The sequence below is a fragment of the Pholcus phalangioides genome, unplaced genomic scaffold (genome assembly GCF_987345545.1).
Source record: "Pholcus phalangioides strain wild (caught in Gottingen) unplaced genomic scaffold, Ppha-v1.0 ptg000017l_1, whole genome shotgun sequence".
Taxonomy (NCBI): Eukaryota; Metazoa; Arthropoda; class Arachnida; order Araneae; family Pholcidae; genus Pholcus; species Pholcus phalangioides.
This window is the reverse complement of record NW_028301610.1, coordinates 64,193,318-64,216,226: the sequence shown is the minus strand read 5'-3', so window position 1 is coordinate 64,216,226 and position 22,909 is coordinate 64,193,318. Positions and strand designations below refer to the sequence as shown.

The following is a 22,909-nucleotide window of genomic DNA, read 5'->3' as shown; positions in this document are numbered from 1 at the left end:
CCTTTAAATAAAAATATTGGCTTCAAATAAAAATTTGGAGAAAATTTAAAGTCGAGCGTAAAATTTTTTGTTTGAATGGAAATTAAAAACGTTTGAATGAATAGTTTTTCATATGAAATTTTGATTTTAGTAAGATTAATTATGTTGATATATCAAAATCATTTCATCAGTTATAATTGAATCCTTACTGCGTATGTTTTACATAGTAGATGTTGGTACTTTAGGAGGAGCAAGAGCTTATCCATCGTAACTTTAATTGCCACTTTATAATTGCACATATTTTTTAATTTAGAAAAATTTGCTCTTGTTTTTGTTGTATATGTGTGTTTTTCTTAAAATTATTTATTAATTATTTTTTTCCTTTGATATTTTCATTTTTTTCCATACTTTGAGAATTTTAACTTTTTGTGTTGCACATTTTTTATTCTGTATTTTTTTGTTTTATTAGCATACATTAATAATTAAAAAAAAACAAATAATATACTATATACAATACATTAATTTTTCTTGTTTTGTTTGTGTTATATATAATTTCCTTAATTATAATATAATTTCCTTAATTATAATATAATTTCCTTAATTATAATATAATTTCCTTAATTATAATATAATTTTTCAATTATCTGCCTCAAAATGATGAATATGTCTCACAATTTCTATTTTGTAATTTTTGTGCATACATGAAAATTAATAAATTTTATTGAAAATACAAGTAAAAAAACATTACTTGTAAATTAATGTTATAATAACAACGAGTAACCAGTGTTTTAGTGGTGGGTTGGTAAGATACGGAATTAGAGATAGGATGGGTACACGTGTTCATCCACCTCCAGAAAATTACTTTTTTTATTTTTATTTTTATTATTATTATTATTATTTTTTTTTTTTTAATTTCTTCTGAAAGGGCGCCATCTATCGTCCAAAATTTGAAGTATTTGAATATATCACATTCACGATATAGATCTATTTATCTCTGACTATGCCTTTTTCAACCAGAACGATATCGTGGCCCAATATAGATCTATATTGGAAACTGAAATTTTACGATATAGATCTATATCTTTGTGCTACTTGGGGTTGAATAAACACAGATTTTTAATGCATTCCACGGTTTTCAGCATAATTATATAGTGTCCTGTATTTTCATGTATTTCATCTATCTTGGCTTTTTTATTAGTTCCTTATGAAAAAGTCGATTTGGTTATTTAGTCCGTTAACAACGAAGCGAATTAGAATTATCAGTCTTCTTTGAAATCTAGGATGCAGGTTATTTCCACAACAAACAAATTATATGGTGATAATCACGACTATAAATTAGGGCTGGTACGATTAATCGATGAATTGTAGTAATTCGCAGTTGAAAATTTTAGTTGAGTTAATTGACTTGTGATCAATCTGGTTACAAATTTGCAGAAAAAAAGTTATAATTTAACTTAATTTGTTTAATGAAACTGATTAGATGTCCTACACATTATTGTTCCTATACATGACATTTGGGATAGGGAAGGGATTTCACTTTAAAACATAACATAACATAACATTATTTATTTGTCCCCAGTCAATTTCAATAATACTATACAAATTAGAGTTTATATTTTACAATATTTGACAGAAAATGCAAAGAGAAAGAAAAAAAATGTTTGAAAGGACACGGTAGAAAATAGTTAATTCATAATATGGTGAAGAAAGCTGGGACAGGAAAGAGAGCAATAGCTAAAAGCTAGTAAAATGCTCTCGACCCTATGACATCTTTGCTCTTGCGATACACGTAAATCTTCTTATTTCTTTTGACCTGAAAGAAAGATAAAAAGAACGAAGTATATCGGCCAAATAGGTGCAAATATATTTATTTATTAAATTAAAAAATGAATTATGGGAACCCAAAGCTGATATAAGATATTATTATATTAGTTATTATTAGATATTATTATATTATTATATCATTATACGCGGTTTTTTTTTCACTTTAATTCAATGGCAAATTTTTAATAATACAGAAAAGCTAGACAAAAATAACAATTAAAATAAATAGCATCTACACTTGATGTTAACGATCCATATAACCAAATCGAATTATTGTTTCACTTAAATTTACCTGTCGAAATTATTTATTATTTGATATAGAAAATTTGATATCGGGTTAAATTAATTTTTCATTGCGTAATATTTGTTTAAATTTCATTTATTGTCTTCCCATTCATTAATTTGTTAATGTGACATTGCTATTGCAGTACTTTGCTAACCACAGTTAATGAAAAAGAAGGAAAGTTGCTTTCACCAACAAAGGAGTTTATCTGAGTTTCTGTGAAAAGTACATAATTGTTTGTATAATTAGTTCAGAAGAAGGAGCCAGCAAAAAGAATTAATTTTTTAAGAAAGACCAAGCAAGTCACTTTACAAGGGTTGTGATAGGGAGATAAGAAAAGTATGGATAAAGTAGAGGTGAAAGTTAGAAAGTTAAAAGTTTGATAAAAGATCTTTTACAAAAATTGAAAAATGCAACCAATTGGCGTATCGGTTACATTTGTTCGAATGCAAACAAAAAGGCTTATTGATTGTTTTATTTTTTTCAAGTTTTGTAAAAGATCCTTTATTGAACTTTTATAGTGTTGGCCTAATCTCATTTGATCATTTTTGTCGCATTACTGTCATTTTCTGCCCACGAGGGTTAATTAGACCGAGACCTATAATTTATTGCCGATTCTGAACTGCAGCCTGTTTTTTATACTCACCGAGAGGTTCGTGCGTTAACCCCTCGATGAGGGACTGTCTACGGTAGCAATCTTTTTGTGTGGTCATGTCGCCGTTTCTGTTGTACCCGTGTAGTGTAATCTCCGGCCGCGTGAGTCCATGCTATGCATAGGATTTTGACATGGGGTTATGCTAAGATCACTATTACTACACGAAGGGGAGGCGGGGCTAAAGAGGGAAGGAGCTCAAAATGTTTTTTAGTAGGCAGTTTTATAAATGTAATATAAATCGGTTACTATGCATCATTAAACGATAACTGTGTGTGTGATCGTCTCCACAAAAGATGAATAACTTTTTCCATTTCTACCGGCGATTATGCGTAATATCCAAGCATCGGTAAATCTGATAAATACTAAAAAAATTACATCATTTTGTCAATAATCATTTTTTATGATAGACAATACCCAAGCGTACCTGGTTAATTTGATAAATACTTGAAATTTGCCAAATGTGATGAATGTAGCACGATGCATCATGTTTATATACCAAAGACGCTTGGAAATTATGCACAATCGTCGACAATAGTGATGCTTTTCTTAGCATTTATCAATTTTACGAAAGACGCTTGGGGTTTTTTGCATAATTACTGGCAAAAGTGATATATTTATGAAACTTACCAAAATTGTGGGCAATTATGCATAACCTTTTATTAGGCATAATAACCAGATTTATCACATTTTCGCCGTAATAATATATTTAATTCATTACGGTAAAGGTGGAAATCTGGTGATTATGCATGATCACCGGTTTTATATTGGCGATTATTAACAACAATGAATCTTTATTTGAATGCGACAGTCGGAGCCTACACATATTTTAAGAACTCGCAAGCTATAACAGTATAAGCGGGTTTTAGTTGAGCGTCCACCCAGATGGCGCTGGTCATGAACACAAACCACAGCTTGGCTCGCTTTTTAGTGACGTAATTATGATTTTAGCCAATGAGCGTAACCCCATGTTAAAATCCCATGTATAGGATGGAATAACGCATTCCGTCCCAAGGGACCATATTTAAAAATATTTGAATCAATATCTTGATCAAATTTGTCAACAAATCGATTCAATGAAAACTGATCATTACAGTTTCATATTGAGTTTGACGGAAGTTTTTTAAGACAAGACCAAAATTGATTGTCTTCACTATGAATGGTAGCTTTTCGTATTCTTGGAAGTATTGGCTCCTCTCCTCACAAACTACCATTTGGGAGTTGCTTCTCGGAAAACAAGCAACAGCACGATCGAAAGTAGTTTCGGAATCAGTGAATTATCTAAAATAACCGATTTTTTTAAAAACGACAAGATCCAAGTTAAGAAATTACTTGTTTACAGGTTTTGACAAAATTATGTTCAGCATATTAAAATTGCTTCAAGTGGGCAGACTTTATTTCTTAATCTATTCCTAGGGTGCGATTATAGTGCACACGTGTTTCCGATTCTGGAAACCCGCGTCATCTCCGATTGGTTAAAAATCCGAATTTCAACTGTTTTTAGCTTGAAATTCGGGTTTTTAACCAATCGGAGACAACGCGGGTTTCCAGAATCGGAACACATGTACACTATAATCACACCCTTATGCAGTAAAACCTGTCAATTTCGACACCTTTATATTCATGGAAACCTCAATATATTGGATAATTTTGAATGGGACCAACCTTAGTTCTATATAACGCAGAATGTCCACAATACTGTACCTCTATATCTTAAATACCTCTCTAACTTTTAACTGATCTAGACAGATTTTAACGGAACCATAGGTGTTCAACTTAGACAGTTTTACTGTATTTGTTTATACCCGCCGAATAGGTGTGTGAAATGAATAAGGACGAGATTATAATATAAAAGTTTTACAAAAATTCATTTATAAAACTTTGAAAATCCCACCAATATGCGCATCGTAACCAATAGAATTATTGGTTATTTCTTTTCACGTTTTCTAAAGGATATTTATCACACTTTTATAGTGTAATCTCTATTTTAGATACTACTATCTAAAATATACCGGGTGTCCTGTAAGCGCTAATGCGGCCTTCATCTCATCAACCGTTTGTAGTAGAGATATGGGTTCAATGTAAAAAATGCTCAAGATGTGTTCAAAAATTACTCTACCAATTTTGAGAGTGAAAATTTATGAGTCACGAAATAAAAAAAATCTAAATTTTTATACGGTCCGATTGACGGTGAACCAATAAATCATGGTCCATCCTATCCATACCGTTGAAAATTTTGAACACTTCGATCCTATCTCCCCGACACCTGCGCTCATCGAATGTAAACATATTCAAAAAATGAAGTCTCTTCATAACTCAAACCGCGTATGCCAACGAGGACACGCGTAGTTCTTCTCTAATTATTCGATTAATGATTAAAAAATTTTCATCAACCAATTAAAATTTTTTTATTAACCAGTTAAAAATTTTGATCGATTCCAAGTCCTAATATAAATCGAATTATTCATCTCAGATATTTATCAAGTTCAATGTTCAACGTTGTTTTCGCGAAACATTTTTATTCACTGAGATTTGTAGTAGTCCTTTATTGACATCTCTAAATTACAGCAACTTCCTCCATAATTGTCAAATTTTGTTTGGCAACTTTTCTGGCGAGAATCGGCGATTATCTGTATTTTCCTATATTTTTCACAATGGAAGATTATGTAATAAGGTGTGTCCCAAAATGATAGAGCCACCGAGAGATTTATGGCACCGTCATGCACATTTCACCACGTTTGCGCAGTGAGTCTTCGCTGCTTGACTGAACGCGCGGTTTTATTATTGTATCGGCAACTGCGTAGTTTTCTGTCTCGAATTTAGTTTTACGTTTTTTTCATAATTGGTGGAGGGAAATCTGTAATTGTGGCAAGATATTCGTCTGCAGCATTGCCAAAAACTTGTTGAATCGATGTCTAGACGAGTGTTTGACATTATAAAGAACAATAGAACATTTATTGGACGTTTAAAATGCAACTGAACATGAATTTTTTTTGAGTGGATTTATCATTTTGGGACAGGTTTTTTTGATTCCACTATTCGATCTAATTTTTTTTTCTGTCAAAAGAAATGCAGACATACGTAAAATTATCCTGTGCAGTCAGGGATTTCAAGTTAAAAAATAATTTTAACTTCGGAAAAATAAATAATGTTATTTATAGAATATTGTATGTGTGGCTTTATCATTTTGGGACACCTTATATGTTGAACTGACGCTGAAAGACATTAAGACACAGCATTTTAGCATACTGCACACTAAATTACCCAGGTCATCTCCAGAAACGGATCAAACCTTTAAGTGACAATTAGAAATCACTAAACCCACCTTCAAAATGCCATAACTTTTTTAATGAAATGGGCTTTCGTCCGATTTTCAGCAGGTGCAAACTAAGGGGTATAGGGAAAAGTTTTCCACATTACAAAATCAACTTTACAAAATATCTGGGCTTGTCAATGCCAAAATAAAAGGCTTTTATGGCGGCGAGTGCTCTGGAACTGTGCCGCACGTCACTCAAGTGATCTGCAGATGTGCCGCGGGTCACTTAACTTAAACGATCTATGAATGTGTCACTTAGTTCATTTTTACAAAATTAGGTTTGAGGTGGTGGGTCACATCGGGTAACCCTGCGGGCTCACCATATATGGGTTTACCATATATGACTTAGAGGGTGGGTCGCAATCAATTTCTCAAAGTGAAATTTTGAGTTGTTATAGCCTTCAAATGACATTAAAAATTAAAATTTCTCGGAAGAAAATACCTTTAGATGTTATTAAAATCATTTTCTGTTAATTTCAATCATAGAATACTATCTCTACGTCTCTACTAACTCACGTATAGGCAGTTAACATGTAGTTTTTTTATCAGCGATTTTTTTTAGTTAGTATTCTAGGGTTAAAGAAATATTTTTTGCATCAAAAAATAAATTTTTGATCGTTAGGAGGGTGGCATAAGGGTTTCGGATCCCAATATGCATTAGGAGGTAGGGGCAGGGATTACGAAATTTTGTTGAAAAGCCCCCTATGAAAAAACTCGTCGGTATACGTTATTCGATAAGTATGGTATCTTTATTAGTTTTTATTGTGCATTGGTGTGCTTTATTGCATTGGTTTTACATCTCCCGAAGCTCGTCAACTGTTTATCAACAGTTGACGTGCTTCGGGAGATGTAAAAGAAAGACGTTCACACGACGAAGAGTTTCATTTCCCACGGTTTTATCAGAGGCATTAGCTAACTTTCTAATATGCTCACCAATATAATACTCTTCCTAGCTACTACTTGTTTGAAAATCGTAGGTATATTTCCCAACTCAGGCTGGCGGACAACTGTTGCCATGAAATAATACATGTTGCTTGTTAATACAATTGAAAGCCAACGTAGATGAACCCAAAATTGCAAAAGAACCACGGATATATGCGTTTCGGAACTATACGAAGTTCCTTCATCAGTAGCTGAAACAAAGAAAAAAAACTCCTTATAGCGGGAGTTACTCGCTGTTGTAGACGAAAGAGTCGAATTCAAAATGAATCTCATTTTGAATTCGACTCTCGAAGTCGATTTTTCAAACATGACTTTAAAAAATATCTCATTCAATTGTTAAAATCAAATGAAAAAAGCTTTGCGTCAATCGGGTTAGTTTGTTTTGTTCAAAATAAAATTAAAAATTAATGAATAATAGTGTAAACGTGAACAAGAAAAAACGCCTTGAATTGCAGTTTTTGAGCTCATTCGTTTGAGATATAAGTTTCCAAAATCTGAGAATTCAATATTTGTTTTAAAAAATACACGGGTTAACTTTTCTAAATTTGAGGTTCATTTTACTAACATACAAGTTAAGTAATGTTAACACGAGTAACACATTTGAGCAAAATTTAAGAATTTTTGGAACGGCAGTAGTTTTTTAAATCTCTTACGGAGATGAACTTAGAAACTCTGCAATCTTAGAAAATCGTAATAATTAACAACCGCGTTAAAATTTGAAAACTGCACGCACACACATACAACAACAGACGGAAGAGAAATTGGTTTACTTTCTCTATTTCTTAGGGTTATATCATTATTCAGTTTAAATAAAACGCCAAATTAAACGTTTGGTGTAAGTTCGGTGACTTTGGCAGGATTCTGAAGTGATGCCATCAATTTTTAAAGCGTGATAACTCACTAATTATGGGTCAAATGAAAAAAAAAACTGAAAACACTTTTCCATAACAGTTTTTCACAAGGAATCACGTGTGTAATTATTGGGCGATCGATAGTTACTACCCTGTATATCTGAGGTCTACACATCATATGAATACTTTTTCTAATTGAAGATAATGCCTCTAGGATCAACAGTTCACCAGTGAAATTCGGCAAGAGCAATTATGGAATGACACTGTATATCTACATCATATACACAGTATCTCTTTCAGTATTTTTGAAGCTAGTACACTTTGATTAGACACTTTTCAACTCCATTTTTCTACTATATATATATGTTTGTTTAGATTATTTTACAAATAACACTGTTATAATCTGTTCCGTAGAGGACGTAACATCATGTGAGTTTGAAGGAGCCAGGTACGCAGACGGAGAAGAATGGAAACCGGATGCATGTACATCATGCAAATGCCATTTAGGAAATACGCTCTGTGATACTGTCGAGTGCCCCGATCTAGAATGCAAAACACAGAAATACATTCCACTCGGCAAGTGTTGTCCAGTATGTGCAGGTGAGCTCCTATTCAAATATTTCTCCTGTGCAATATGCAAGATGGTCATAATTTGAGCCCGGATAATATGCAAATGTATAAGTACATATGCAATTACATATCTTAGCACTTTTTACAGTTAGTGCATACTCGTAACGCATAAAACCACCAAATTTTTAGAATAAGAGCATGTTTTTAGCATAATTTTTTTTTTAATCGCATGGTACTAATGTTTTCAAGAGAGATTATGTTTATCTTTTTATTCTTCAAATTTAATCAAATTTCTTTAATTTCATTCAGAAAATATTTCACCAGAGTTCATTTTAGAGCACATTTTTAAATGCATAATTTTGCACTGCTAAATGCATATTTTCTCATTTCTTGCTTGTGCATATTTTTCAATTTTACTGCATATTTTTGTTTTTTCTTAGGACATACCACAGTGCTTTTGATATGCGTAGTGTTTTTTTTTTCATTTTTCCGCATTTTTATTTTCATTTTTCTGCAATTTCTTGTAGATGTTTTTCATTTTTCATCATCTTTTTTATTCTACAAATTTAATCATATTTCCTTAATTTCTTTCAAGGAAATATTTCAACATTAAGTAATGCTCATAGATTTATATATATATATATATATACGGGATGAATTTAGTACGAAGCTGTCCTCTGTTTTGCACGACGTCATACCCTTTGTTCGAAAAAAGCGTGTTTGTACATCACACCCTCTATGGTTCACGGATAGCGTGCGGAACCTTTATCTTGAAAAGAAAAGAGCATTCAGAGAGTATGAAAGTGGACGTGGTGACCTATCATTGTTTACTGATAAAAGAAGACTGTTGAAGAAGGCGATAAGGGATAGTAAAAAGGAAGTTGAATCTAGGTTGGCAGATAACATTGGCTCTGACCCAAAATCATTTTTTCGATACGTCAATAATGGATGTAAGGGGACAGTTGGCCCCCTCTCGATAGGAGGCTCTAAGGTAGAGAGCAATGTAGGCATGTGTAGTGCTTTCAATGATTTTTTCGCGTCTGTTTTTAATGGAGATAATGATATTCGATATACGGGTGTTGCATGGGGTAATAAAACCCTCAACGATATTCAAGTAGAAGGCGTGGAGGTCCTAAATCTTCTAAGAAATGTATGTGCAAGCAAAGCACCAGGACCAGATGATATCTATCCCAGGGTTCTCAGGGAAGGTGCTAATGAATTGTTGGGGCCAGTCGCACAGATATTCAGGAGTAGTGTTGCTGAGGGTATCGTCCCGAGAGATTGGAAACTGGCTAACGTTGTTCCGATATTTAAGAAGGGTAGTAGAGAAGTGGTGTCTAATTATCGTCCAGTGAGTTTGACGAGCTCCCTCTCGAAAATTTTGGAAATTATCATCAAAAGACAGTTTGTGAAGTGGATAGACGAGAATAATGTATTGTCGAATAATCAGCATGGGTTCAGGAAGGGGAAGTCATGTGTAACTAACCTCCTTTGCTTCTATGATTACGTGACTAAGGCTTTGGGTAAGAGCAAAAGTGTCGACGTTGTTTACCTTGATTTCCAGAAGGCATTCGATCGGGTCCAACATGGCAAACTCTTGAAGCGTTTACACGAGATTGGAATAGGGGGCAACTTGCTGAATTGGATAGAATCGTGGTTAAGAGATAGGTCGCAACGAGTTATGGTGAACGGGGAATTCTCTGGTTGGACAGACGTCACAAGTGGGGTTCCTCAGGGAAGTGTCCTTGGCCCCATACTTTTTTCACTTTTTATCGACAAACTCGATCAGGGTATCGATGGAATTACTAGCAAATTCGCAGATGATGTGAAGCTAATGGGGGTAATCGGGAATGAAAGCGATAGGGAGTTGCTCCAGACCAACTTAAACAAGATTGCAGCATGGGCAAATGAATGGGGCATGACGTTTAGCGTAGATAAGTGCATGGTCGCTCATTTTGGTTCGAACAACCCATGGTTATCTTACGAGTTGAATGGTGTCACTATCCCGGATGCAACTAGAGTCACCGATTTGGGAATTCTCATTGACGAGCGACTTAAGTTTTCTGAACATTGTTCAGCGGTTGTCAAAAAAGCGAATAGAATGCTTGGTCTCATTTTCAAAAAAGTCTCTTCGCGTTCTCCTAAAGTCATTCTTCCGCTTTTTCGAGGCTTAGTTCGTCCTGGACTGGAGTATGCTGTAAGGTTTTGGAGGCCATACCTACAGAGGGACATAGACTTGATTGAAGGGGTGCAGAGAAGAGCTACGCGTGTCCTTATTGGCACACAGGGCTTGAGTTATGAAGAGAGACTTCATTTTTTGAATATGTTTACATTGGATGAACGCAGGTGTCGAGGAGATATGATCGAAGTGTTCAAAATTTTCAATGGGATGGATAGGATGGACCATGAACTTTTAGTACACCGCCAATCAACTGCTTTTACAAGGGGACACCAGTATCGATTGGTGAGGGACAATGCGAGGTTATGGTGTCGCAGGGAATTTTTCTCTAATAGGGTTGTTAATAAATGGAATAGCTTACCCTCGGAGGTAGTAAATTGTAACACAATTGACACGTTTAAAAAGAAATACGATAAACATGTTGGGGTAAATCGAGAAGCTATTCATTCTTAGAATAAGACAACCATAACTATTCTTTATGGGCAATGTATAATATTTTATCATGTGTATATACTGTTTATAATTTGTGTTAATTGCATTTTTAATGGGGTTGCTGTATTTTTGAAACATATGACATCCATATTTTTATGGGCATCTTTTTATCAGCCACCTCGTTGGGCATTTTGCCTGTTGTGGCGTTGTATTTGTATTTGTATTTGTGATTATAAAAAAACTATCCCGACAAATGGGCCCCTAACTATCATACCATTCACAGAAACTGAATGAAATTTTGGCATAAGGTATTTAGAGGTATGCGCTCAAGAATGATATGGAAAACAACAGTGTCACTCTAACAGTTACGGTTACAGTGAGAAAATTTCGAAAATATCAAATGGCAACATCAAGTTTTTTGTATTGGAATGCGATCTCCATACTGAAAAACACTAAATATCGTTGGAATGGCACCTGTAGCACGAAAATCCCCGGAGCTAGGCAAGGAAAAAGGACTTTGCCGTGCACCAGAGCATTAATGTTCGTTTGATTCGTCACACCGTTTCTTCGGCTGAGATCCCAGCCTGATTAGTCCTCCACAAGGTCATGCGGAAAACACAATAAAATGCTTTATTTTATGCTGCTTCTCTGTCCTTATTGGTTGTCCTCACTTTTAGCCTATCTACCGCCGGTGATTTTCATGCTACAGTTGCCGTTCGAACGCTATTTAGGGTTTTTCACAATGGAGATCACATTCCAATACAAAAAACTTGGGGTTGCCGTTTGATATTTTCGAAATTTTCTTGTATATAAATCTATGTTTTCTTCATTTTTTGCGCATACTTTTTTCGTTCTACATACGTTAGTGCTTTTAATATGCATATTTTTTTGTTTTTCACTTTTCTGCACATTTTTCTTTTTAGGTCATATTTTTGCATTTTCAAATGAACGGATTTTTCCCCATTTTTTGCCCATATTTTTCCTCTTTATGAAAACTGAAACATTTGTAAATGCATATTTTTTCATTTTATATATATATTTTTTAATATTCCTATATATCCCCTTTAGGGCGTTTTGAAGAATTTTTAAGGAATATGTTTTATTTTATGCATGTTTCGACATTTTTAAATGCATATTTCACATTTTTTTTCCTTTTTTGCATTTCTTTTCGTTTTTCGGCACCTTTAAATGCTCTTTCTTTTTATGTTTTGTTATGTTTTTTATTTTTAGTGCCATACTTCGGCATTATTAGATGAATTTGTTTTTATATTTTGCACATATTTTTGATTTCATGGTATACCTCGGCATTTTGAATTGCAGATTTACATCTTTACTGCCTATTTCAGCGTTTTTTTAGTTCATGTTTTGCCATTTTTTTAGCGCATATAATCCGGGTTCTAGTCATGATTAATGTGTATTCGACTACGTTTAAAATGTGATTTTGAAAGAAAATATCAATTTTTCGCAAAAATCTTTTATCAAACTTTGATAGTGTAATATCGGCCTAATAACCGGAATGGCACAAAGTTTCATATGCGGACTGATTAAGGCCGGGGTTACACTATAAAATTCAGATAAAAGATATTTTACAAAACTTGAAAAAAACAACCAATTCATTACATTTGCTGGAAAAATTTTTAAAAATTCATAAAAACTGGAAAATAAACGGAATAAAAAACGGTTTGGAGAGTTAGCATCGCTAGGTCACGGGAATTTTTTTAAGACAGGAAAAAAAATAACTTAAAAAACAGCCGATAGGTGGCGCTGACGTACACAAGTCAAAGAAAAGATACTCAAATAACGAACAAAATACCTCCAAATCGTTTATTACAGCAGTATGTGTTCCAAATGACTACTACCACAAGGGAGAACACATTGCAGGCGAATCACAAATCCAGCAACGGCAGAGTGCAGCATGTCTACATACCCGGTTTACAACAGTGAACTGCTTGTGGATTAGGAGCGCGCGCAAGTTATTATAACCATCTGATTTGCATATTTCCACCGAAGTCGCTCGTGCCAGAGTCACCTATCGGCTGTTTTTGAGTTTTTTTTCCGTCTTAAAAAACTTCCCGTAACCTAGCGATGATCCTGCAAACCGTTTTTTATTTTGGTTATTTTTCCGGCCTTTATTCATTTTTATAGTTTCTATGGACGTTTTGCCCACCCTGTACCTCTTTCGATTTAAAACGCTACTATTTGAAAGTCAAGAACTCAATTTTTCCGGGAGAGATGTTTCCTTAAATAACCCCCCACACAATACGTTTCTAAATCACTGTTTCTGGGCATGCACTCAAACCCACTGCAATCGGTAAAGATGGTTGCAACAACTATTGGGTCGGGAAAAAGTTTATGTGTGTCCAGTAAATGTAAATGAAGGACCAAATATATCGACCACGTATTGACGTTTAACCTCATAACAGTATCTCCAAGGTAACTCATTCCATGTTCAATTCATAATTATTCCATTTTTGGGGATCAATGACTTTTTAATATCGAAATTCTAGCATCGATTCCTCTCGAGTTAATATATATACGAGAACATTTACAAAATAGACTATATAAAATTGGAGCGCAATTTTTTTATTCATATTTAAAACTCAATTCAACCCACTTAATTTTTTTTCTATCTGTTCCTTCAGAGAACTCGCCCTGCAACATCAGTCCCACCTTAACTAGTCCAATCTTTCTATCCACTTGTGTTCGAAATTTTGTTTTTTTGAGTGAGAATGTTATAGTTATCAATCGGTTATTGTTATCCAATATCTCGAGTCCCAACGTGTTCACATTGAGCGACATGCGCTGTACTTTGTCTGATGCGAAAAATTTTGAACGGCTTAGAAATTTTTGAAACGGCAAGGGAAGTGTCGAAGACCCGTTTAGGTAGGCTTTACACGTCAAAAACACGAAAACAGATTTTAATGTAAATACCAAAGCTAGTACACCCAAAGCTGTTTAACTCAGCGTTGGGTTCACCAGATACAGCATCATAGGCCTCCGATTTTGCGGAGGCCCCTTTTTTTACCTGGCTAGTACATAGTAGGGGAGACCGGGGCTGGTTAGCGTGAGGGGCAGGTTGGCAATCATCTTCTGGTTTCCGTCAGGAACCTCTGATCAGTGCTAGAGACGACTCACGTGACCTTCATTACCAGCCAACCCTACACAATTGTTACTAGTGTGATCCCATCTGTGATGGTGAAACTGTATCAGGATTTCTGTTTTACGATTTTGTAAATAAGTTTTTCGCATTTCAATAATTTTTTGTCTGTGATAAGCATGGAAGATATTGTTATTCCCGTTAGCACAGTTGAAACGTGTAACCAAGTGGAGGGAGCGGTTGAGAGGGGGCCAACTGTCCCCTTACATCCATTATTGACGTATCGAAAAAATGATTTTGGGTCAGAGCCAATGTTATCTGCCAACCTAGATTCAACTTCCTTTTTACTATAACTTATCGCTTTCTCCAACGCCCTTCTTTTATCAGTAAAGAATGACAGATCACCTCGTCTACTTTTATACTCTCTGAACGCTCTTTTCTTTTCAAGATAAAGGTTACGCACGCTATCCATGAATCACAGGGGACGCGATGTACTGACACACTTTTTTCGATAAAAGGGAATGACATCATGCAAAACAGAAGATAGCTTTGTACCGAATTCTCCCCATTGACTTACCACCCCGACTTATTCCAACCGGTCTCTTTGAAAACGTCCGCTAACCTTTCTCTCATAACATCAAAGTTAGTTCTCTGTAAACAAAGAACCAGTCTTTTGTTATCAACCTTACCCGAAGAAAACTTACAGAAAAAACTGACGACACGATGATCACTGGAAGAAAACTCGTCCTCCACGGAAACATGCTCAACAAGATCTTCGGAACTGATGAGAGCTTAATCCAAAACAGCAGTACCCCTGGAGGCTTGTGATACATGCTGATACAAAATATTATCGCGCAGCAACTTTTTTCTTTCATATTCAGCAACAAAAGTTTCTTTCATATTTATCTCTAGCTGAAAGATTCTCCCAATCTATACCCGGGTTATGGAAATCCCCTAATATTACAACCCTCTAACGCTTACGCATGTAGGAAATTTCATCATGAAGTTTGGATCCCTATTCGGTGGATTGTAACAAACCCCAACAATATGTTTACGTTTTTGTTTTCAAGTTCAACCCATATAGTTTCAATATCACTTCTCTGCACGTTACACTCTCTAGCCTGTAAACATGTTTTCACGTATATCAACACTCAACCCCCTTTCCTATCCGATTTATTCTCGTTGTTGAAAATCATTGAAATCGTGCTAGAACTCATTTTTCATCTTCAATATGCCTACACACAATACCATTCAAAGATGAAAGACTCATCCAATGGTGATTCAAACAATAAAGCACGTATTCTTATATTGAAATTCAGCTTGGATATCAATGCACGCAATTTTTGAATTTCTTTTATAGTTACAGTAGAACTTGGTTAATTCGAATTTTGGATATTTCGAATTTTTTTACGACTTCTCTTGAGTTTTCTATCTAATGTAACGTTGAAATTTCTTGTGTGTAATTCGAATTTTTTTCGAATGCTCTGGATAATTCGCCGTTGGTAGGAAAAAGTTATGATATTTGCATGAGCAAATTTAGTTTGGAAAAATTCTAAGGTCAAACTTTGTTTTATTTGGCGAAGTTGTTAAACAACAAATTTTTAAAGACCAATAAAAGTTTCAAAATTCTGCTTTTCTCCTCTCTTTATTTGATAATTTAATGCCCATTTTAACATTGTTCAGCTGGAGTGCATCGATAATGTGTAACATTTTATACCAATTATGTTGTTCAACCTATAGGATCAAGGTTTAAAATTCAAAATCTGCATGAACTGAGAAATTGAATTTTCTGTATGTTATGCCGAAACTAATATTTAGAAAGAAAAGTATTTCCAAATATTAGTTTCGGCATCCAAAAAATTCAATTTCTCAGTATATTTCGGGCCGAAAAAATACCATCTTTCAATTCAAAATCTGAATCTTTTTATCGCCATCAAGTATCGGAAAATGTTTGTATCGGTAAAGTTTTGTAATACGTTAATGAAAGTACCGTATATACTCGTGTATAAATCGAGTTTTTTTTGTGGGAAAATTCGTTCCTCAAGTGGGGGGGGGGGGGGGGTCGGCTTATACTCGGGTCAGTTTTTGATGAGAAAATATCGACCCCCACAATCAGTAGTCATTTTTGTAGCAGTGTTCGAGAAACCGGCATTATTGGTATGAGATATGGTATCAGATATGTTCAGACCCCATAGAACCGATAATGTCAAAGCCGAGGCAAAGAAATCGAAAATATAATTGACTTTGATAACAGGTGGGCTAACGTCGATTGTACAACCTTTAGATGTGAGCATCAACAAGCCTTTCAAAGACTATTTGAGAGATTTGTGGATCGAATGGACGAGTTCCGATGATAAAGAAACTAAAAAAAGTGGTGCCTTGAAGAAACCGGACATTGACCTAGTGTGCCAATGGGTACATGAGGCGTGGAATTCTGTTTCCACCGAAATTATCATCCGATCCTTCAAAAAGTGTTGCATCAGCAATGCGATGGACGGAACTGAAGATGATATCCTATATGAAAGTGACAATGGCGATGAGACAGCCCACAAAACGAAGATGCTGCATCCTATGATGATCTGATGGATTACGATGAGCTTGGAGAATCAGAAGAAACGGATTAAAAAGTTTGAATCATTTTCTATTGTAAATTTCCGTAAGATATTCATTTTGCATGAAAATGTAGGAATTTTTTTCTCTAAAATGCACGGATTGTTTTGGGTTGGCTTATACACGGGTTTTCAATTCATTGCGGTTTTGGTGGTCCTGAACTGGGGGGGGGGGGTCGGCTTACACACGAGTATATACGGTATATTTCCTTCATAGTATAAGGCTGGGATTACACTACAAAAGTTTAATAAAAGATATTTTACAAAACTTGGAAAAACAACCAATAATCCTATTGGTTTCATTTTCTAAAATGTACCCGTTCCCTTCATTTGTTCCATTTTCAAGTTTTATAAAAGAACTTTTATTAAACTTTACAGATTCATCCCGGTCTAAGGCCGGTATTACACTATAAAGGTTTGATAAAAATTATTTTATAAAACTTGAAAAATGTGACCAATAAGCACATCTGTTACATTCGAGCGAACTTAACTGATACGCCTATTGGTTGCATTTTTCAAGTTTTATGTACAGTGCCATGCCGGCCTAAGAATGATAAGCAAAATTTGGGTAATGAACATGCTCAAGAAATTCTACAGTGATGCTGATTCCAAAACAAAACATATCGCTTAGGTCTACTCTATTACACTAAGGCAGGCATTACACTATAAAAGTTTGATAAAAGTTCATTTATAAAACTTCAAAAATTCAACCAGTAGGCGGATCGGTCAAGTTCGCTAGAATGTAACAGATGTGCTTATTGGTTGCATTTTTAATGAAAGAACTTATCTAAAACTTGAAAAATGTAACCAATAAGGTTATCGGTTACATTCGAACAAATGCAAACCGATAACTTTATTGGTTGCATTTTTAAAGTTTTAGAAATGAACTTTTATCAAACTTTTACAGTGTAATCACAGTCTAACATAATTTATACACACGCTGTTATATAAGGCTATCGCTATTACATTATAAAAGTCTCATAAAAGTTCTTTAATAAAACTTAAATGCAAACGAAAAACGTATCGGTTACATTCGAGCGATTGTAACACAGGCTTATCGGTTGTTTTTTTCAATTTTTGTTAAAGATCTTTTATCAAAATTTTATGGTGTAATCCCGGCCTGAAATTGGAGTATTGTAATTATAAATTATCAAAATTTGGAAAGAAGTTACGTAACTGATGATAAAATTTTGATAATTGATAAGTATTATTCTATGTGAATGTTGATGATTAAGTTGCGATTTTTGATCCGTTTACAGAACCAGGATAAATTAATTGGATAATTCGACTTTTGGATATAATTCGAACTTTTTTCCAGTGACTTTGGACTTCGAATTAACCAAGTTCGATTGCATTTCTTTTGATTTTTATGCCGCAGAATCATTTATTTAAATAAAATGTGTACAGACCTATTTGGTATCTCTCTCTTTTCAGATGACGAAGGAGGGATCGGGCCTGATGAAACCATTAGCCCAGTATGTAAAATTCTTTTATTTTGACTGTAAACTAATTATTAGTTATGCGATGAAACTTCCTTGCAATACAAGCCGAACACTGCTTGGATTCTTATTGTTCAGTACCGTCAAATGGCGCGACTTGGGTACAGGTTTTGGATATTTTTGTATTATCTCTCTTATGAATTAACATTTTTTAGTAAAAGTTGCAGCACTAAAGAGAGAAAGAGAAGTAAAAGTTTTTGTCTATCTTTTTATGCAAGGATAATTTTGTTTTGAAATTTATTATAATGGAGAAAAATGAATGCAGTCTTACTTTGTGACTCCGTTACGTAGGGTAACTTGGGTATACTACTCTATTATATAGATATTTTGCTTATCGAAGCGTATGTTTCCATCCCACCCACTGCAAATAATTCAGGACAAATAAAAAAAATTATAAATACGTAAATGTTTTGTTTTTGTTACAAATATTTAGATTACTGGAAATTATTCTTTTACGTCTACAGTGTAAATCTGCTTAGTCCGACTAACACAACCTATAGAAGAAGGCCTCCGCACGAAGCTCGGGACGTCACTGAAGATGGCCATTTCACCCATTGACATTGGATATAGCAGGCCGACGCACGCGATATCTTTACCCTTTTTTGTAGCATATCCACTGGCTATAGGTGAAATGGCCTTCTTCAGTGACGTCACAAGCTTTGTGCGGAGGTGTTGTGTTCTTCTATAGGTGGTGTTGGTCAAACATGTCTGTTTTGGAGGGTTTATCTTTCTCATTACAGAGAGAGAGAATCAGATGAATAAAAAATCTCATATAATTCAGCTCTGACTTCCAATATTTATCCTTTTTGTTCAACGATATTTACATGATATTCATCATGATGAATTTCAGTAACTTGACCTGGATATTTCCTTCGCTCATATAAAAATAAAATCTCCAACTCTCTGATATCGGGTCTACGTTGTCCTTCATCAAACTGTTCTGTAGTAGGAGATAGAACAACATGTTTATCTTTCATCTCTCGTGGTGCAGGAACATTGGTTTCTGAATCTTCTGGCATGAAAAGGCTGCCTTCACTTTTCTGTCTCTTAGGGGGTTTATTTATTTAGTTTTGGATGAACCATGATTAGTACTACTGGTCGAAGGCTCCCCTGGGTCTCCCAAAGTGAGCAATATCGCCCCCTGGGGGCAATGGAAAGTTCCAGGGGGGAGGTAGAAGCTTTGGATATAGTATAGGATCCTATGGGTTGGCTTGAATTGGTGGGCGATGAGAAGAAAAATTTTCTGAAGAAGGATGGTGATGGAACCAAAAGTTTAGGAAATTATGGTTTAGACCAGCGGTTTTCAACCTTTCTTGACTCGCGATGCCATTTTCGGTCTATGGTGGAGCCTCGGTAGGCCCATTTTTTATTTATTCACCAAAGTTACTGATTTATTTTTATTATTTAAAAATATTTGTAATTATTTTTTTCAAATTTACGGTATTTTTTATTTTCCTAGAGCCAAAAGAATTGGAGTCCCAAGGGCTCCGCGGAGCACCGGTTGAGAACCGTTGGTTTAGACTATAAAGGTCATCAATGGTTGTTCCTTTTCCTGGGGAGAAATTAATACAAAATACTGTCACAAAGTCATTCGGCAATTCTTAAACATTTCAGTAATCTACAACCATTAATTAACAAATTGATTCAATTAGATAATTTATCAATTTATCATCCACAATTCAAATAATAAGTATACCTACTATCATGACATTAACATGTAACCACTAAGTTTTGTGAACAAAGATTTGTAATGGTTTTCACACACACACGAAACCTTGAAACAGGTTATGATAAAGGTAGGCGTAAAAAAAAGACTGGATAATTATGAGAGATTTAGGCACAATTTTGAATCACGAAGGCTCACTTTTGTGGCTGGGCCTGAAACCACCTCTCTATTTCATTCACAGTGGGTATGGTGACATCTAAAATACAAAAATATTAGAGCATGTATCCAAGTCACCCTGCTAGTCACCAAGTCGACCCATTTGACAGTACTTGATGATTCTGTCTTGGTTAAAAGGTTTATCTATTTGTATAAGGCCGGGATTACACTATAAAAGTTTGATAAAAGTCCTTTTATATTACTTAAAAAATTCTACCAATAAGATCATCGGATGCATTTTCTAGAATGTGACCAATAATCTTATTGGTGGCACTTTTCGAATTTTATAAAAATACTTTTTCAAACTTCTATAGTGTAATCCCGGCCTAAGGCCGGTATTACACTATAAAAGTTTGATAAAATCCCTTTTATAAAACTCGAAAAATGCAGCTAATAAGGTCACAGGTTGCATTTTCTAGAATGTAGCCAATAACTTTATTGGTTAGATTTTTCAAGTTTTATAAAAGGGATTTTATCAAAATTTTATAGTGTAATACCGGTTAAGGCCGGTATTACACTATAAAACTCTGAAAAAAGTTATTTTATAAAACTTCAAAAATGCAACTAATAAGACTATCGGTCACATTTGTGCGAATGTAACCGGTACGATTATTGGTTGCATTCTTCTAGGTTTTATAAAAGAACTAACCGGCCTTAGACTATTTTTTTCGTCAAAGAAGTGGTTCAATTTTCATATCGACGTAACATTCACTTCTATTTTGTCCAGTAAGCACAAGAATCGTACTAAATGACTAAAAATGTGGTCTTCAAAGTCAACAGGGACAAGCCAATTTACCCGGATTAAATCCACGACATTCATCTTCAAGACAGTTCTTTCAAACCAACCCATTACTCTATATATTTTCAATCAAAACTACCACACAGGATGAAGGGGGGGGGGGGTCGTGTGCATTCTCGAGAGTAAGTATGTAAAAACTGGCAGTCTTTTACCACTTTACGATCAAGGACGCAATATTGCATCCAAATTCCTTTGGAATAAAGTCAGACAAGTTCACTCTTTTCTTTCCTCTCTTATCACCGTCAGGCTTTGTTGTAACCCTATAGGAAGTTGCTCTTTTTACCTTACTTTTATTTCTATAGTGACTTTTTTCCCCCACACATATGATGTATCCTTTTACTATATACGTATAAGAGCAAAAGAGAACAGTTGGGTGAAGGTTAAAACAGAAATCTACTTCGTATAACTTCACTCTTTTATCTCTACTTCTTATCTGCATTGATGTATACTGTTTTCCTTTTTAATTTCTCTTTTTTTCCTTCAACTTCTTTACCTTTCTCTATCGTGCGGTTAGGTTATGACGAGGTTGCCATATTTTTCGCCCATTCGCTAAACAGAGATCATCCGAATTTCTCGCCGGAGCCTTGTAAGCGAAGCGGCTAATTCCCACGCAGGCAGGGTGTCATAGAGCAATACTTACCCGGAGGCTCATGATACTGTTGAGATGGCACTGTTCGTCACCCCTGTTGACAGAAACTTATAAGTACGTCGTGATATACAAACCCGATCTAACTTCAGGTCCAGATCAGTGAAGTGCCATTTGGTTTAGAAGTCGCATATTTTGTTCACGAAGTGGTCCAAAACGTAAACCAAAAAGCGTCATTCTGTTTGTGATTTTATGGTTGAAGTAGGTAATAATGTATTCAAGTTTTCCTTAGGTTAAAAAAAGAAAAACACATTCAACTTTTCATAAGCGAAATAACAGCCTTATAAAGGTTTTCTTAAGCCTGCAGCAGAACAACACATACAGTACCAGAATGACGCTGCCAAGTTTGCGGGTAGGCCATTTTCCAACGAGTTAGTGCCATGTAACACCTTTGAGTTTCATTTCCTACCCCGCAAACTATGACGATAAATATTTGATTTGGTGTATACTATCCCCGTAAAGTTTGGCCTATCTTTTTTGAATCGCCCTGTATTATTGCAAATAACCTTTCGAAACCATATTTGCATTATGTAAGGGTGGTCTCCAGTCACCGTGATATCATTTTTAATTACGTAGAAGGGAGATGAGACCAGTGACTATTTATAGGGTAATATATTTTTATGTTAATCATGCTTCCGATCTGGCAGTATCTTGTGCCTAAACGGCGTGCTTTTACTCCGACCGGTACTCTTATAATTTTGATGGGATGCATGATATGCTTTCACTCAATTTGCATTTTTTAACCGCGCTGAAGTTTTTGTTTTACTGTAGACAATTGTCGTGGCAGTTTAGTCTATATAAGAAGAGAAATATAACATTCGAATTTCTCCACTATTCGAAGTAAGATAGAAAAAGAAGTATTTTTTACATCTTATCAGAGGTATCAGAAAATTAATGCAATTGCTATGACGGAGTATAAGTACATAGACATTATATGCAATCACTCTCTTATTTCACTCTAGTTCAAGTATTACTACGAAACTGGTGCTTTCTTTTACCAAGATGACAATGCACCGTATCACAGAAGTGTAGCTATTATGCGATGGGGAGAAGATTAGAGAGTTAATCGATCGTTGTGCTCCACGAGTCCCAATTTTTACACAATCAAGCATGTTTGGGATAAATTGAAAAAAAAAATGATTTGGTCCCGGACCAGCACCTTCGAGTCCAGCAGTCCATTTGCATCGGTGCAGAAAAACAGAGAAAATGGAGAAAAAGTATTTGACTGTATCTAGATATTTTGATTGGAAGGTTTTCTAAAAGGGCATTATCTATCTCAAAACGAATCCAAAAAGAGAAACCTTCTGATTTACTAGAATAATAAAAATCTCTTCACATGAATTATTTTT

General features: G+C 34.9%; 1 protein-coding gene across 1 annotated transcript in view; it reads left to right on the top strand.

The window, feature by feature from the left end:
• The window catches only part of LOC149074633 (uncharacterized), a 111,355-nt gene that overhangs the window by 6,000 nt on the left and 82,446 nt on the right, over positions 1-22,909 (top strand). Inside the window, exons 2-3 of the mRNA XM_089247024.1 lie at positions 8,262-8,447; positions 18,169-18,209. Of these exons, the coding sequence (XP_089103150.1) occupies positions 8,262-8,447; positions 18,169-18,209 (227 nt within the window). The remainder of the gene's footprint in view (positions 1-8,261; positions 8,448-18,168; positions 18,210-22,909) is intronic.